We start from the raw sequence: 17982 nt of genomic DNA, 5'->3' as shown, positions 1-17982 counted from the left end.
AATGGTCATGTGGCTTCCCACTCCCATTAGCTCTCCCGGGCTGGATTTCTCTTTTAATCTTTCCTCCTAAAAGGCCAATTCCTTTGGCCTCCATCTGACCTTTTCTGAACTCCTTCTCCTCTAAATGAGTGTGCTGTTGCTGTGTATTCAGCTGAAGTCTATTGAGAATCCGTACCTTGCCCTAAATACGTTATTTAGAAGCCATAAAGAGAGTACTGTTGTGAGAATTCAAGAGAAGACATTTATTCCTGCCATTTGTTAGTCAAAGACAGATCCTTTCCTACATGCTTTGATGTCATTCTGGTCTAGTTAAATTGCCTCTGAGTATTTGAAGTGGTGCAGTTAATGAGTGCAGGGACCAGCAAGATCATCTGAAGCTCTTGCTCTTGTCTGAGATGCCGTGGACTTTTTCTTGTAGCACTGAAAGGCCCATTGTCGTTTGTCTCTTCAGAATGCTACAGTCTCTGGAAAACCTGCAGAAGAAAGAGAAGGAGTCCCGCAATATGGAAATTTTTGCTTTCCAACACCTTCTGCTCTTAGTGGGCATTCATCTGTTCAAGGTAACAGTCGTCGTGCGTATTGGGCTGTATGAACCATACTGATGTCGGCTGGGCTTTCTGAACTGCCGGCAGAAACAGTTGGATACTTCCTTTGTGTTTGACAAGATATGATCCTTTGGAATTTCTGGCTGTTTAAATGAAGGGGTCAGAAGAATAGGAATCCACCACTGGTCATAAGCACTGAGCTTTCAGCCAACAAAGGAAATACGCTTGGCTATCAGGGAGGGAGCAAGAGTGACTGGGAGTTGGAGTCCTGGTTTCTAGTCCCAGTTCAGCCTCGAACTTGCTGTGTGACTGTGGCAAGTCACGTACTCTCTTGGCTCCTAAATGGGATAATGTTGCTGCTTTCTCAAGGGTGTTGTGGTTGATTGAAGTCTGTAAATGTTTGGAGACCCACTGGTGCGTAGTAGTATATACATGCAAAGTTATTAATACTGTGGGGGTTGGAGGACTCTTGTTGGACTGCCCGTCAGAGTCCTCATTTAAAATATAAAAAAAATCCAAAAATACATTGTGCAAAGTGTTGCTGTATTCAGATCCTCCACTTTGGGATTGGCACCTTGTTAAAATAAGAATCGTGTCTGCTACTGGTAATAGAAAACAACCAGAAAATCCTCACTGCGCCTCATCTTGGCCACTCCAGCTACCAGCTTTGCACAGTCTCCAGCTCAGATGTGTGCTAGGGGGTGGCCTAGTGCTGACGGCCAAGGTGGGCTCTTCAGTTGTACATTCTGCTTGAACTGGAATCCCGGGTCTGAGCTAGAATATAATGTTCACATGCGCTATATATACAGAAGACCAGCAAAGCGTTTCCTGGCAGTTAATGACTGGAAAGTGAGGGGCTTTAAAACTGCACTCTCCTTGCAGAATGGTCCTACGTACAAAAATCCTTTTGGGGGGTGGGGGGGAGTGTTGGGCAGTTGCCTCTGAAGTGCTGAGCCCCCTTCCTTCCCGTGGACTTGACTCCCAACTCTCCATGGCACTTTCCTGAAGGCCTGCACAACCCTGAAGCACTGGGTCCTGTAGGTTCCTAGCTAGTCCTGTTAACTCCTGCCGTTTGTCCTGCCATATCCACGTGGCTGAGATGTAAACCCCAACGTGTCGGTGTGCCTAGCATCCTAATTGTGGCACATTGTGCTGCATTCAGGAGCAGAAATGGGTACGTTTCTTGCGTTGTTGTTGCACTTGCACTAGTAGAGGGTATTCACTGCCTGGCTTCTCTCTTTCTCCTGTTTTACATCAAACAGACTCCGGCAGAAACCCAGGACCTTCTGAATGACCTTCTGAACTGCATTGAGAGGGCATTGGACAAGAAATCCAAGAAGAAGAAGCCTGGTGAGTTCTGGTCTAAAGAGAGAGACTTTAGGAATTATTAACAATCCTCTACCCTGTTAATGTGTTTTCCATTGCCCAGAGCACAATGGGAGCATACCAAAATATAAAGCCCATCTTAAAACAAAACCAGAGGACGTGCACTACTAACCAGCGGGGGCTAGGTCCTGTCCTCTGTGGAGAATGTTGATTTTTGGTAGAGGAGGGAGTGAGGTGAGTCTGTTTCCTTCCTCAATCATACAGAAATACTCAGCACTGAATGTCAGCATTGCTTGTGAGCTGGGGGTCGGCTTGTCATGCTCACGTACCAGCAGGTGCGTAGGGTGCCCATTCAAACTCAAAACTCACTTCACCATGTGACTAGGGTGTCCAGATTTCCCAATTTTCTAAGGACAGTCCCGATTTCTGGGTTTTTTTCTTATATAGGATCCTATTATCCCCCACCCCCTGTCTTGATTTTTCATACTTGTTGTCTGGTCACCCTACATGTGACTAATTCCCTTCTTCACCCACCCAAGGAGAAGAGCTATAGGGTATATACTCTGAGATCCTGAGCACCTGGATACAATCGTTAGGGCTATGTTATAAATGACAAGAGTAGTTTTCTTGGTTAGAAGCTCAGGACAAGAATTCTAGATAAATCTCATGAGGGAGTTGTCTTTAGGAGTTTGGACTGAATATTTACTTGTGAAAAACCTATTTCTTAACCACTGAGGGCTAAATTAATCGCTGTCATAAGTGGGAGCTTCTCTAGTGGATTCGTGGCATCTGCTTGTCCCAGCAGTGAATTTGGCTTACTTTGGCTTACGTCTGCTTTGAGTGTGGTTGTTTGAAATGGCTGCTCTCTACGGTAATCATTGGGGTAGAGCTAGTAGCTGATGCATGATCCAGTGATTGCAGCTGGGCACTGGGAGACAGGACTCCTGGGTTCTAATTCTGGCTCAGTCACTGACTCATTGTGTTGGACAACTTGTGTTACCGCTCTGTGCCTCAGTTTCCCCATGTGAGAAACAGTGAGGATAATACCTGACTTACAGGGTGTGTTGTGAGGCTTAAGCCTTTCCCTTAACTATTTTTTTCCACAGAGCAGCACAGTAATTCGTGTAAAATATATGGATATAGTTCTATCTTATAGAACTGGAAGGGACCCCGAAGGGTCATCGAGTCCAGCCCCTGCCTTCACTAGCAGGACCAACTACTGATTTTGCCCCAGATCCCTAAGTGGCCCCCTCAAGGATTGAGCTTCCAACCCTGGGTTTAGCAGGCCAATGCTCAAACCACTGAACTATCTCTCCCTGCAAAAGATACAGCATAGAAAACAAAGCATCAAAAAACATGCAGGGGATTACGTAAAAGTACATTGTTAGATTATTAAAATAGAACTTGTTACATTGTGGGACCATTAGGACCTCAAGATCCCATATAAAACCCAGATATAAAAGAGGATGGTTAAATTGTATGCTCTGGGGATTGTGGAAGGAAATGAGAGAGAGAGAGAGAATTAAAATTAATTTTCCCCTGGCCAAGAGGGTAGGAAGGCTAATGGAGTGTCCAACTCATTGGGAACAGAGGGCTAAATTCCATGCTTATTCGTGTGAAGGCCAGGGTATCAATTCAGAACCATTTGCTCCCCAAAGCAACCTGGATGCCCACTGGCGTTAGTGGGAGGTTTGCACGGAGATCAGGGGTGAGCATGACCTGTGTAGATTAGCCAAGTGCTCAATTATAAGTGAGCCAGTGCTTTTTTGAATGTTCATCACCTGGTGAGAGAATCTGCTCCCCTTTGGGCCACTGCTACCAGAGTTGCCCGTCATTTCTCTTTCTTCCCCATCCTCCTCTCTGTTTCTCTCTTCTCCTTCAAGCCTTCCCATCTTTGTGAGTCTTCTTTGTTCGTCCCTGTGGCAACCCTCAATTCCCCTGCCAGAGAGCGTCACTTCCATCCCTGTCTCTGTCATCCACGGAAACAATCAGCCGTTAATGGTTAATGTCAGAGGTGGGCAAACTACAGCCCATGAGCCATATCCGGGACCATCCTGCTTGGCCCTTGAGCTCCCGGCCGGGAAGGCTAGCCCTCGTCTCCTCCCCTGCTTTCCCCCCTTCCCCGCAGCCTCAAGTTGCAGTGCCCTGGGCAGTGGGGCTGCGAGCTCCTGCCGGGTGGTGTGGCTGGCTGCCAGACATGCTGCTCTGAGCAGCATGGTAAAGGGAGTAGGGGGCTTGGATAAGGGGCAGGGAGTTCCAGGGGGGCAGTCAGGGGACAGGGAGTGAGAGGGTTGGGTAGGCGTGGGAGTCCCAGGGGGCTGTCAGGGGTCGGGGCAGTAAGAGGACAAAGAGCAGGAGGGTGCAGGAGGATAAGGGCTCTGGCTCGAGATGAGAGGTTAGGGGCAGGGGGTCCCAGGAATGAGTGGTCAGGGGACAAGGAGTAGGCAGGATTGGATGGGTCGGGAGTTCTGAGGGGGATGAAAAGTGGGAGGGGGATGATAGAGGGTGGGGGCCAGGCTGTTTGGGGAGGCACAGTGTTCCCTGCCCGGCCCTCCATACAGTTTTGAAACCCCAATGTGGCCCTGAGGCCACAAAGTTTGCCCACCCCGGGTTAATGTTGTCGTTCTTGGTATGAGTGTTGGCATTTAAAGTTGATCCTCCAATCAGATTAGTAGAAACGAGGGGCGTTTGCGCCGTCAAGTGATTGGTTCCAGGCTGTCTGTTGATTCAGGCATAGTTACCCTTGGTTCATTTTTCTAAGGTTTTCTCTCCAGTTATAAGGCAAGGATTTTTGTTTTTTTAAATGAAAGCTGAGATTCTGGAGACTGAATATTCCCGGGAGGCTGAATCCATCCTGCCTGCTCTGTGTGTGACACCCTGATCTAGTGGGTGAGGGACTAGCCTGTGACTCAGCAGACCTGGGTTCAATTCAGAACTCCTCCGTAGACTGCCTGTGTGGCCTTGGGCACATTACACTTCAACTACCCTATGCCTGCATTCCCCATCTGTAAAGAGGGGCTATCGGTTCCGGGACTCCGTGGGGATGGGGACAAATCCATTAATGGTTGTGAGGCACTTGAATACTAAGGCAAGGAGAGCCTTTAAGTACCTAGATATAGGTTTGTGGAGCAAACCAGATGGCAGGACTGGCCAGGCCTGTTGCCTGGTGGAATGCTCGTTTGCTTAGGCCATGTTCTAAAGAAGATTTTAGGTCTGTCGTCATTACAGTGACAGTAACCTGTTCAATACAAATGCGTTACCTAGCAACATGCTATATTGTTCCCAGTCCAAGTCACGACAGGAAAACCGGTGTTCTTCCTCCATTTGGCTAGCGCTGTTGGTTTTTTGCCTGATGCAGGTGTCTGCAGCCCTTTCTTTGAAGCACCTTGAGAGCCTGCTACCCAAGTTTTAATTTCTCCTCTGCTGATGCCTTTCTGTTTCCTGCACAGATGACGAAGAGCCAGAATGGGTAGAGGTGATTGTGGAAATTCTTCTATCCCTCCTCGCCCAGCCCAGCCTGCTCATGCGCCGGGTCTCCAAAAGTGTGTTTGGACGCATATGTCCTTACATGTCAAAGAAAGGTCTGCACCTGGTCCTGAATGTAAGTGAGGGATCTTTGGTGGGAGCTGGATTGATTGATGTTTCTGATTGATTTACAAGTAAAGTGAAGTTTTGGTTAAATTAAGACAGGGGACATACTATGGCTCAGAGGGTTGTGGTAAAGGAGATAGCTCCTTCACCTTCTAGGCTGCATCCTGCTATCTAGCTGCCTGTGTCATTCTAGGTCCAGCAGTATGTGTCCAGTTTCTAGGTCATGAGTTAAAGGAGAGGCCTCCATGAAAGTGCATGCTATGAAATGGGAATGTCCTCAAATACGTACTTCTAAGTCTTAAAATAATCTTATGAGAAGATTTGTGTAGGGCCACCTGTTCTTGAACCAGCAAACCTGGGAACAGCTTATATTTGGTCACTTTTTTCCTTTATCTTTAGTTTAGGAAATTATTGTGTCACTTTATACATCATTGTGCTTATATGTTTTAGCACGAATCATAATTTAAAAAAAAGCAGCAGCAGCTAAAAGTAGCTAAAATTAAAAATCCGAATGAATAGGATCACATCACTACCTAGTGTTGCATCTTATGAGAGAATAATCTATCGATTTGTAAAAAAAAGACCTAACAACTAGAAAGTACTTCCTATGAGGAATATAATGTGTGTTAGGAGTTAAAATAGATGTTTGTTCATTTTACCACCCTCTTCCTCTGATATTTTTCTTTCCCCTCTTATTTGTTAGCTGTAGAAGTATCGTATGGCTTTTTTCAAATTTTCTGCTATGGGTTTCCATAAATAGCGGGTACAAAAGTATTGATGCAAGCTAGAAAGCTATGTTTTTTTAGCCTGTTTTAACTTTAACTTGGTCATTGTTCAGCTAATTCAGTTTGCTGAAAACAGCTGTACATTCTGTATAAAAAAAATAAAAGTAAAACTTGTTTGGAAAACTGTTCCACAGGTTGTTGATCCAGAGCAAGATCAGGATGAGGAAAGTGCTGTTGTTGTGATGGAAGAAACAGACAAAAAGAAGAAAACCTTACTGGAAGATAGGGTAACTCCTTTGTTTAAAGAAATAATCTTCCATCCCTGACCATTGAAAACAGTGTTACTGCAGATCTGTGTCTTTAGAAGTTGGTTGCATTTCTCTTTTAATAAAGTGACTGCTCCTCTGCTAAGGGATATTTTTCTGATGCAGTCTGAACATGTCTTGTTGAAAGTGCCTAAATGTTAGTTTCTTTGTACTGAAGGAAAATACAGCTTTAAAAAGTGTATGATTTCCAGCGGACAGGTCTCCGGATCAGACAGGCCACCATGATGGTCACCTCTTGTTGGAAGTTAAGCAGAAAGGCCACAGGCTGAATAGTTGTGACGCAGGATTGTCTGGATCCTGGAGCTCAGAGTTTAGGAACTGCAGAGCCTGAAGTGGTGTTGGCCAAATCCAAGTTCATTAGGCATGAGAATAACTCTCCAAAGCAGGTTTCCTAACAAGCCCCCTTCCTTCAATGCCTGCAGGTCTTTTTCTCCAAAGCCAGTCCCAGTCTGACTTCTCTTTGGTAATTCTCTTATTTTATACCGTAGAGAGGTTTCCTGGTCCGTCCTGCTCTTTCTGCTACAGTGATATCCCTTTCATTCAGACCGGATGTCTTTTCTGCCAGCAGCACTCTTTCCCCATCCCATTTGAGGCACACAGGCAGGGCAGGACAGCACTGAGAGAGCGTGCATTGTCATTGCTTATTCTTTGTCTCACCAGCCTTAAATTCACACGCCGCTTAATTGGTGGGGTGGACTCTTTTCTTCTTCACAGAACGAGGAAGAAAGTGCAGACTCTTCTGATGATGACAGCTCCGAGGAAGATGGAAAGGAAGACAGTGAAGATGAGAATAATAATGAAGGCGTAGATGAAAATTTTCGGAATCAGCTGATGAATGTCCTGCAGGCGGGGAATGCATTGGTAGGTGTTGACAAACCTGCAAGATGATTGATGCTTCAGAGAGCATAAAGGAAGGCTTGGAATATTCTGTGGTAAAGTATAACTAAGGTCGTGATGCACTGTAATCCACTTTCCTTCTGGGTAGCAAGAATCCTGATCCAGCTATCCTTTATATGCATTTGAAACCCGTGGCTGGTGATTTCACAGGAGTCTAAGGGATTTAGGCACTTAACTCCTATTGAAAGTTAATGGGACTTGGGTACTGAGCCCCATTCAGGCACCTCTGTAAATCTCAACCTGTAGCTACAAGTTCCACATGTATCCATGTCAGAAGCAGTCTGAGTTGGGCCTATATTGCGTAAGTGTTTCTGCCTCTTGCCCCTCGCTGGGTTCGGTGGCTGGAAAGCATCCAATTACCTGTCCAGTCAGTTACGCAGTAACCTGGCCGTCAAAGACATGCATGCAAGACCTAGGCAGGTGGTTGCCCTTTTAGGCATCTCTGTGGCCTTCTCACAGCCCTTTGCATGGTAGGCTTCTACTGGGCTAATCTTTGCTGGGCAAAAGCTTCTAAGGCTCAAGTCGGTCTCCACATGTGGGGAAGTCTGTCCGACACCTGCGCTAGCCAAATCCATCCTGTCCCTCTTGAGGCTTACTGGCTGGAACTCTCCTTTCCTCTGAAGTGTTTGGACATCAGTGAACTACAGTCCCAAGAGGCTGAGGAAAGGGGGATTGAATTTTAAAATCAGTAAAATTACTTTTTTGGGTTGTTTTTTTTTTAAAGGGAGGAGACAAGAGTGATGAGGATGTGGATGATGAGACCATGCTGGCCCTTGATGAGAATGTTTCAGCCCTCTTTGCTGAACAGCAGAAGCGGATCCAGGCAAAGAAGGATGAGAAAGAAAAAATGCGGAAGGAGAAAATCTTACGGAGGGATTTTAAGATTAAGGTAGGAGGCAAATGTCCTATTGAATGGCCCATGGCTATCTTTGTAGCATGTCGTTAGACAGCTGGATGTATTTTATTGCGTTGAATAAGCTGCTAAAGAAACCAAAAACGTTAAATACGTCTTTATATTGTAAGCTTCGTTTGACAGGGACTGTGTTTTGTTCTGGTTTTTGTACAGCTCCTAGCACATTAGGGTTCTAGAGCATGAATAGGTCTCCAAAGACCTACTACAGTATATATTATAATAAAGAAGTAAAGCTTTTCAAAAGAAAACAGTGATTTTTGGGTGTTTTAGCTATTGTATGTTCAATTGGGGACACCTTAATGGGGCCTGATTTTTCAGATGGTGAGTACTTGGCACTTTTTGATTTTATGTCTCAGGTTGAGCACTGAGAAATAGAGGCACCTAAAATCCCTCCTGGGAACTCTTGGCTGTATATTTTTCCCTGGGTTATTAGGTATAAGAATGTGAGTCTTGGACTTGGCAGTGAAAACAGTTTCCCTAGGTGTGAACATAGTATTAATTTGTGACAGGTTTCAGAGTGTTAGTCTGTAGCAGCAAAAACAAGGAGGAGTCCTTGTGGCACCTTAGAGACTAACACATTTATTTGGGCATGAATTTTCATGGACTAGAAACCACTTCATCGGATCTTAAATAAGATGTCACAAGGACTCCTCATTGTATTAGTTTGTGACCACTAGGTGGCAGTAGAACCTGTAGAATGGATTTGCAATGTGTCAAGCTGCTTCATCCAGTGAAAGGATTCTTGAGCAGTAATTTATAAATAGGGCCCTGTCAAATTCTCGGCCATGAAAAACATGTCATGGACCATGAAATCTGGTCTACCTCTGTGAATTGTGGTCTTTGTTATGCTTTTACCCTTTACTACACAGATTTCACGAGGGAGATTAGTGTTTCTTAAATTGGGAGTCCTGACCCAAAAGGGAGTTGCAGGGGGGTCACAAGATTATTTTTGGGGGGATCGTGCTATTACCACCCTTACTTCTGCGCTGCCTTCAGAATTGGGTGGCCAGAGAGCAGTGGCTGTTGGCACCCTTATTTCTGTGCCATACCATGGCATCCTTATTTCTGTGCTGCTGCCTGCAGATCTGGATGGCCAGAGAGTGGCAACTGCTGAATGAGGGCCCAGCCTTGCAGGCACCAGCACAGAAAAAAGGGTGGTAATACCATACCATGCCCTCCTTACTTCTGCACTGCTGCTGGCAGTAGCTCTGCCTTCAGAGCTGTGATCCTGGCCAGCAACCGCTGTTCTCCTGTTGCCCAGCTCTGAAGGCAGCGCTGCAGCAGTGCAGAAGTAAAGGTAGCAGTACTGCAACCCCCCCCTACAATAACCTTGTGACCCCCTCCCCCCAGCTCCTTTTTGGGTCAGGACCCCTACAATTACCACACCGTGGAATTTCAGGTTTAAATAGCTGACATTGTGAAATTTCTGATTTTTAAAATCCTATGACGGTGAAATTTACCAAAATGGACCCTGAGTTTGGTAGGGCTCTACTTATAAATGTTGCCAAACTGATGGGGGAAAAAATAACTAAGGGGTGTCCAGGGTCACAGGAGCGTCTGCTTTTTTATTTTAGTAACACCAATGCACTGGTGTGAGATCATCATGCTGGGCTGGAAGTCAGTGGGCCTTCAGCTGGTGAAGTGTTTGTAGTTTCTTTGTCTTCAACTGAATTATGCCAGTTTACACCATCTGAGGATCTAGCCAGGAAGTGTAATTGACCCATCAACAGCACAGAAACTGACTATTCACAAAGCACTGTCAAATGCATTAACTAAAGAGAATGTTTTTCTCTCCTCTCTTTCAGTTATAGCAGTGGTCCCCAACCTTTTTGGCTGGCGGCCGCCAGTTGAAGGACCATTGTGGCGGTGGAGCACCCGCCGAAATGCTGCCAAAATTCAGGGGCGACGCCTCTCAATGACGTCACTTGTCAGCGACAAACGTCGTCATCGAGAGGTGTCCCTGCCAAAATGCTGCTGCGGCATTTCGGCGGGTGCTCTCCCAGGGGCCAGGATGCGGGCTCATTAAGATGACTCCGCGGGTGCCATGGTGCCCGCGGGCATTGCATTAGGGACCCCTGAGTTACAGTAATTCTGGGTGTTAGTAGGTGTCCAATTTTCAGACAGAAATGTGATTTTGTTTGTTTGTTTTAAGTTTTGTTTTATTCCCTACTACTTCCCCCAAGTTTACAGGTGACCCTTGAAAATGGACAAATTTGAAGGAGCTGTTTTTGGCACATCCTGATAGTCCATATTGCCTAGTCTACAGGGATTCTCATTTGAACGACCTATATTTCTAGGTGCTGGACCTCATTGAGGTGTTCCTTGCAAAGCAGCCAGAGAGCCCCCTTGTGTTTGATATTATTGACCCCCTTCTTCTGGTGATTGAGCGGAGCATGAGTTCAGACTCTGACAAGCAGGAGCAAGACTTCCTCCAGAAAACAGCTGATATCTTCACGTAAGTGTCTGCACTGAAGTGTCTTTCAAAATCCTTTAACTACCTGTCAGTATGTCTTTGGTTTCTATAGTAGCTGCTTGGTGGTGCTGATTTGACTTCTAGCAGCTGATTGTGATGAGTCTGTGCATGTGGATTAAGTATAATTCTTTTTTCTGCTAATTGCATGTTATTAGAAGGGAAAGAATCCTGATGGGTTATAGCATTCCTCCTCCACACTCCTCCCACTGAAGTATTTCAAGTACAAAATACATTTGAAGAAGGTGAAATCCCTACATACCATGCTGCTGAAGTCAATGGTAACCTTTCCATAGACCTCAAGCTATGTGTTGAATCACACACTTTACGTGGAAACTTGCCCTCTTTTGTCCAGAGTGAAATCACCCAGCAACTTTGTCTTTTACTAAATTGCTGTGTCAATTTCACGGCACTGTAAAAAACGATTTTTGTAACACCCCCACCCTGCTAGACCTTGCCTGGTGAGCCCTGCAGATGGGGGACAGCACCAGTTGCATTGTTCATGATCATGCAGCAAGGAATCTCACTCGGCTGCTGGAGATTATTTTGAGAAACATGCTATCCTCCTACGCAAGGTGAGGAGACACATAGGGTTGACACATTCCTGATTTCTCTGCTAGTTGACATCATCCCAGACAGCTTTGGGAGGGGAGGGTGTTTTTATGGTTAGAGATTCTTCATGTGCAGAAGCAGAATTCTGCATGTGTGTGTGTGAGAGAGAAAGTGTGTGTGTTTGGGGTTGTTAAAGAGCACAAGGGAGACTGATAGGACAGGCTGGAGTTAGGGATTAAGTGCTGTGCATGGTACATGGCACTCTCCTGTCCCTCACACAACCCTGCTCTAGGCACCTTCAGTTCTGAGTCATTCTCTCACTTCCAACCAGTGCTCTGCATATGCTTCGGTACTGACGAGGTTTGAGGCCACCAAATGCATTTCATGTGTGAGCCTGGATCTCTAGGTGAAAGGTGTAAACAGCTGCTCCGCAAACCCTACCCTCCTTGAACTGAAGCACAAGAAGGATCAAACAGCTAACGAGTGCCGTACCCACTCTGCCACAGGGCTTCCTGTGGTTGCGGCACAGATCCCATGTCCAGCTGCGAGATGCATGCTGGTTAACTCCGAGCCGTAATGTCCAGGGTTAATGCCAGCGCATTGCTCTGAACTCTCTCGTCTGAGCTGACAGCCCTGCATTCTTAATGCCTGCGTCCTCTTTTCAGGAATCGCTTATGTAGAGCCAAGCAGTACTGCAGGAGTGTGGGTGACCTGGTAGAGGATTTGCATGCCTTGTTGGAGAGCCTGGTGAAGAGAGCCAGCAAGCACATGGACTCCGTGTTGGCACTCTACTATTTCAGGTGGGTAGCAAGGTTGGGAGAACTCTTCATTTAACACCATGCTAGGAGGGGGGCCTAACACCATGCTAGGAGGGGGGCCTATTCACAGCTGCTGTAAGTGGGTGCAGTTGCATTGACCTCAGTGGGGACCTTACACGAGGTTTGTCTTTGGTCCAAATGCCACAGGCATTTTCACTAAGTGGGTGGGGAGGTACCTCCATTCAGGTTGGTGAAACCAAAGACCTTGATGGCTCACAGGCTGAGGAAATGGTGTTAATATTTCAAATCGGTAATTGGGGGACAGCGGCAGTTTTGTCTGGTCCATTTTAGTTGGTTACAATGGTTACAACTAACCATTATAGCTGGTTAGTTATGGTAACACTGAAACTATGCTAGTAGACAGAGCTGGTGAGACCAAGTTGACCAGTAGGCTTGAGGGAAATGTGAGCATTAGAAAATTGTGAGGAGGCTGCAGAGAAGTGAGGGGACCCAGCGTCTGAGCTGGCAAGCTAGGGAGAGTGTCCTGCCAGTTTGAAGCGTTGCTGACATGAGAAGCAAAATTTGTCATGCTCCTCTTGCCTGAGATATATGGTACAGAAATGGTCCAACTCAACTGGTAGAAAGTGGAAAGACTCTTGCTGGCTTCCGTAGTAGGCGATGGAATTGGGTCTTGATTCCAGCTGATCGGTATGGGAACTTGTGTCACTGCAGGACTGGCGTCTCCTTGCAGTGGCCGTTCTGCATGCACCCTCGTAGCTTTGTTTCCCCATCTGTGTTTCACAAAGGAAATGCAGCCAGAGCTTTAAACAACTGAAAAACATAAGCGGAAGGGCGCTAATCTCTACTTGACAGTGTCTGCTTCTCTCCCCCTTGGTGCAGGTGGGTTAGGAGCTCCCAGGATGCTATGCAGCATATATTTATTTCTTCTGTTGTTGTTATGCCAGAAAGCGTGAGTGACCTCAAACTAGTCCCATCCCATCTCTGAGCCTTGGTTTCCCCCATCTCTGAATGGGGATGCCACTGCTTAGCACTCTAAACATGCCTAGTCAGGTTTGACTCAACTATAACATTGTGCATCCCTCTGCAGTCTGTTGGCTGTATCCCCCCATGCATGAGGTTGTCTGCTCTTTGGGGTAGGGACTGGTTTCCCACTGCATGTGTGTACGGTGCTTAGTCCGATAGGGCAGCTGTAGGCGCTACCACAATACAGTGAATAAGAGTGTGCAAGGCACTGGGCTATTCTTGGGTGGAAGGTGTAACAAGAGCAAAGGGGTGTTAGCTCATGACGTAGCCGTCAGTAAAACAGAGACTGCATTAGAGAGAGGAGACCCTGCAGCCACGCCAGCATCCAGACTACTTTGTTGTCTGTGCTGCAGATCACTGAGAAGAGCTCCTTGCTCTGTCTGTCTGACCAGTGGCCTGCTTGTAAGTTCTGTGGGAGACCTGATTGCAGGGGCCTGGGCCTCGGCTTTTGAGCACTCCATTAAACACTGCCCACTTCTCGGTTTTGTTTCTGGGTCAGCGCCTCTTTGTACCTGTTCAAAGTGCTGAAAGGAAACGTGGCCAGACAGACGGCAACTCCGCTTTCACCCTTGAAAAAGAAACACAAAAACAGTGAAGGGAGCAGTGCACAGACTGACCAGGTAAGAGGGCTTGCCCGCCTCCCAAGGCAGGGGCTCTGTGGGGCTGGGATCCCCGGTGGGCTTTGTATTGTCAGTCTGCATTGTGTTATTGCCATTGGTGGTCATGGACGTGGTCCCCCAATGTTCCGCCTCTTCGTTTCTTGAACTGCCATGTCCTTGCTGACCCTCCTAGTCCATCTTTTTCTTAATCACCTGTCCAGGTGAGGTATATCCTTCCGCATCAAAGGGTGCGAATATGTTTTGGGTGCCTGCTAACTGGATAATAAACCAGACCCCGAGCTTACATATTAATGCTGCTTACCCCACTAGTCTCACGTATCTTTGCCCCACTACCTCTTCCCGCTGACTCTGAGCCCTTTTCCAGGAGGGGTCAGGAGTAATCCAGCAAATTGGAGCATGGCCGAACTCATGTGTGTATGGAGGCAGCATTGCCCAGTGGACTGGCAGTCAGGAAACCTGCATGCTGTTTCTAGCTCTGCCACTGATCTGCTGTGTGGCCTTGGGCAGGGGTCTTGAGCTGTTCTGAAAATCCCAGTGTCAATCCCTTTCTGTGCCTTAGTTTTCCCTACCTGGATGATGGGAATAAGGATAGTTATCTTTCATAAAGAACTTGGGGAGCTATAAATGAAAAGCACCCGGTAAGAGCCAAGCGGTCTTGATCCTGCATTCCTTGCACACTCAGAGCTTGTGTGAGTTTGGGGATGTGAGGAAAATGCTGAGGGTGGGCCCTTGATAAGGCATGTTGTTTGGGACAAATGTATAAGTTACCCAAGAAGGATAAGTTTGGGCAATCTCAACATGTGCTCCCTGGTGCTCTGGTGTAGATAGAATTGCTCCCATTGTTTCACAAACTTCATATTTTCTTGCTGCCCTTTCCAGCTTTCTGGCACAGGCATTCTGGACCTGAAGAGAGTGACCATGGTGTATCAGGAGGCATTGAGTGGATTCATGACCAAGCGGAAGAGTGCCCTCACGGGGTCTATGTTTCTTGATCTCTTCAACCGCTTCCCGGTAAGTGTTGCTAGGAATGTGGTACCCTGTGTTCCAGGGTAAACCCTCAGAAAGCAATGGGTTTTATTTTTCAGTTCATTGCAGGCTTGCTGAACAGCTGTAAGATGTAGAAGAATGCAGCTTGCTATGTCTAAGAGGCAGAGGAATGAACTATTGTTACCCTCTGCCATTAACACATCATTGTATGGGGGGTACTGGCATAGAAATCTGAACTGAATTGAAAGGCCATACTTTTTAGGATGTCTTATGAGGCCCCAGACAGATGAATTCTGCCATTGTGTATTAGCTTGATACATGTACTCAGGATGGTAGGGATGCATTAGACTTGCAATTCTAGTCCCGCTGCCTCCGGGCAATGGCTTTTTATCTGCACTCACAAGGTGTGTTGAGTGTCTGCATTTTCTCAGTCTCCTGTAAAGTAGACTCCAGTGGACATATTCCAACCTTGTTGGTGAAACAGTGTCATCACCCCCAAACCTTTGGGATTGGCAGTGGATGTTGACTCCTGCAGGCTTTGAACCTCTGCACTTAATTGGAACTAGTACTCCTTATACAGGCTGTTTCTAACCCTCCTGAGCCAGTTGGCTTTCCAGGAGTCTGTCCAAGAAACAGTTCTCTGAACCCCTTCCCTCCTCTTGACAGCTAGAGGACACGCCCCTCCTGGTACTTCAGATTCACAGAGGCTTTCTGGTAAAGGACGCTCTGCTTTAGGAGGGCCCTTTCTCCAGAACCTTCAGCACTGTAAACCCTCTCTGGGGATGAGGCTGACCTTGGTGTATTGAACTCAGTGAGCAGTATTTGTCCTGAACACTTCTCTTCCCAAATAAAACCTCAGACCTGCAGACATCCATCTCTCCCTGGGCTGCTGTGGCAGTTGAATTAGTTTCCTGGAGAGCAGTGGTGTTTGCAATAAGCTATGATCATGGAGCCTCTGAGCTGGGGCCATCAAGAAATGGAGGTGATGGTTTTTATTACCAAAAAAAAAAAAAAAAGAAGAGGCCAAACTAAAACCCACAAAATTCTGTGATGCTTCAGGTCCTTTGGGAGCAGGGGGGAATAGCTACTGGACAGCTGTCTCCTGGTTGTTTAACTAATCAAAGAGGTGCTAAAATGTCAAACTAAGAATGAGATTTTCAGATTCTTTACTTAATTCAGCTCTGGCAAGGGGGAGCTTCTGGAAGGCTGGTTTCTTTGTGAGGCTGTGCCCTGCCCTACCCTAATTGACTAGTGAGAGATGGGAAAGGCAAATACAGTCTATTGGCCAGAGAGTCTCATGTGCATACTCCCGGCTCTTCCATTGATCTTGGGCAACTTGCTTAGGATCCGATTCTGCAACATGCCAAGTGCTCTTGGCTCCCATTGGAGGCACCGGGAGCTAAGGGCACAGAGTTGCTTTCAGGATCATCCCCTAAACCTCCCTGTCTGATTTTGTCCATTTAAAGGTGATGGTTTATGAGGGTGTTGGGATGTCTAGTGTCAGTTTAACCTGTTGCCAGGCCTGTCTATTCACTGAGTCACGGGTCTGAGTTCCCTCCTGAGTGTCTATGGTTTTTAATAACTGCACAAAGAGTAAGGAAGGGGTTCATTATAGACAAGCCCTAACTCTGGGTATTCCATGCGTCAGTGGGACAATTGAGGTGGCTCAAATGTTGGCAGGATCTGGGCTTAAGCCCACAGTGGCAGAGCATGAAATTGGGACCCTACTGAAGTCAGTGGGAGTTCTGCCACAGACTTCACTAGAGCTAAGGCTTTGCCCAGAATTGTTGTGAGTAAAGCTGGTTACCTTTCCAGTAACCAGGTGCTGAATCAATGTACAAAATTTAGGCCTTTTTAAAAACAAACAAACAAACAAACTAGGCTTTGCAGCAAGGCACTAATGGCCAGGCCCTTCTTTGTTACAGGTCATGTATAAGCCGTTAATAGACACCCTCGTCAAGTCCGTCACAGCGGGAGCAAGGCAGCATCAGCAGGTAAGAAGGAGAACAAGGAAGCAAAGCTGCATGAAGCAGCAGTTTGGAGATGGCACTTAATCGCGTTGGCTCGGCTGATGCTTTATGGGTGTATTGCTGTCTTTGGAGTTGCCCAGTTCTGCAGAGTGGGCTTTCCAAGGAGGGTTCTCTTGTGGCTGTTGCTTTCCTGTTGTGAGTATATGAGGCAAATTCTGAGGTTTTATATTTTCCTGGTCACTCCTTGTGTTCTCTCAGCTACTGAGCTTTTTCATTCCTGCTTTTTACTCATTAGTTCCATCAGGATGCTTGACACCTGACAGGAGTGCTCACCTCACAGCGTTGAGCTGATATGATTGTAGAAGATTCCTGATTTTCCTTGCCTTTGAATCACTGCTTGATGCTTTTGTGGGTCAGAAGCTCTTTTTATTAACTCATCATATTAGGAAATATCTGCTTCCTAATGTCAAGTGCCTGCAATTCCAAGGTTAGCCTCCTGCGCCCTCCAGGCAATGTCTTCTCCTCAGCGACCCTGTTCCAGCTATCCTCTGCTTCCCAGGCCATGTAGTTCTGTGTTTAGTTGGAAAACTCCTGTACTATGGAACTGTGGTTTTTATTTTTCCAGGTTAATTGTGTGAGCTGGCCTTTGCTATATGTGTGGTGTCTTATTGATAAAACGTGACCGGGATGGCTCCCCACTGAGGCTGCTTCACGTCCACGCAATCGAACCCTGTCTCTCAGGACTTTTATACCTGCAGCCATCACTGTGACATCCAAGTGCCTCCCCTGAAAACCCTTCTAGGCCAGTGGCATAATCTCATTAACATTCCCTTCCTTAGCTATAAAGTTCATCTGGCTGATAAACCAACGGCCTGCAGTGACCTTACTCTGTTATCGTTTGATCATTAACAGCAATGGAATTAAAATGCGAAGGGCCAGAGACTCATCTATACTAAAGCTGCCTGAGGTTGCCAGTGTGAATGAAGTTTACTCACTCTGAGAGGCCCCTGTATGCTGCTAGAGCGACCTTGGTGTAAATGAGAACCAGACCCAAAGTGACTTTGGTGGATGAAAATGAGAACGGGTTCCGTTAATAAGCAAATTAATTAATTGAGGCATGTTCTCGCTTCTGTCCCTGAGAGAATGTGCAGTCTGCCTAGCAGAGGGCTTCGTTTGTGTTACTATCTTGGCTTCTTCCATGGGGAATAACAACTCGTTCCTGTAGGGATTCCCATGGTAATGTGTGAGCTTCATTTCA

At 46.6% G+C, this 17982-nt stretch overlaps 1 protein-coding gene across 1 annotated transcript in view; it reads left to right on the top strand.

Moving 5' to 3' along the window:
- MYBBP1A (MYB binding protein 1a) overlaps window positions 1-17982 on the top strand; it is a 76348-nt gene that overhangs the window by 17653 nt on the left and 40713 nt on the right. Inside the window, exons 14-24 of the mRNA XM_032786961.2 lie at window positions 452-560; window positions 1808-1895; window positions 5321-5472; window positions 6382-6474; window positions 7228-7374; window positions 8135-8299; window positions 10621-10778; window positions 12011-12145; window positions 13647-13767; window positions 14647-14778; window positions 16680-16748. Of these exons, the coding sequence (XP_032642852.1) occupies window positions 452-560; window positions 1808-1895; window positions 5321-5472; window positions 6382-6474; window positions 7228-7374; window positions 8135-8299; window positions 10621-10778; window positions 12011-12145; window positions 13647-13767; window positions 14647-14778; window positions 16680-16748 (1369 nt within the window). The remainder of the gene's footprint in view (window positions 1-451; window positions 561-1807; window positions 1896-5320; window positions 5473-6381; window positions 6475-7227; window positions 7375-8134; window positions 8300-10620; window positions 10779-12010; window positions 12146-13646; window positions 13768-14646; window positions 14779-16679; window positions 16749-17982) is intronic.

Source organism: Chelonoidis abingdonii, chromosome 20 (assembly GCF_003597395.2).
Source record: "Chelonoidis abingdonii isolate Lonesome George chromosome 20, CheloAbing_2.0, whole genome shotgun sequence".
Classification (NCBI taxonomy): Eukaryota; Metazoa; Chordata; order Testudines; family Testudinidae; genus Chelonoidis; species Chelonoidis abingdonii.
This window is presented reverse-complemented; position numbering and strand designations above follow the sequence as displayed.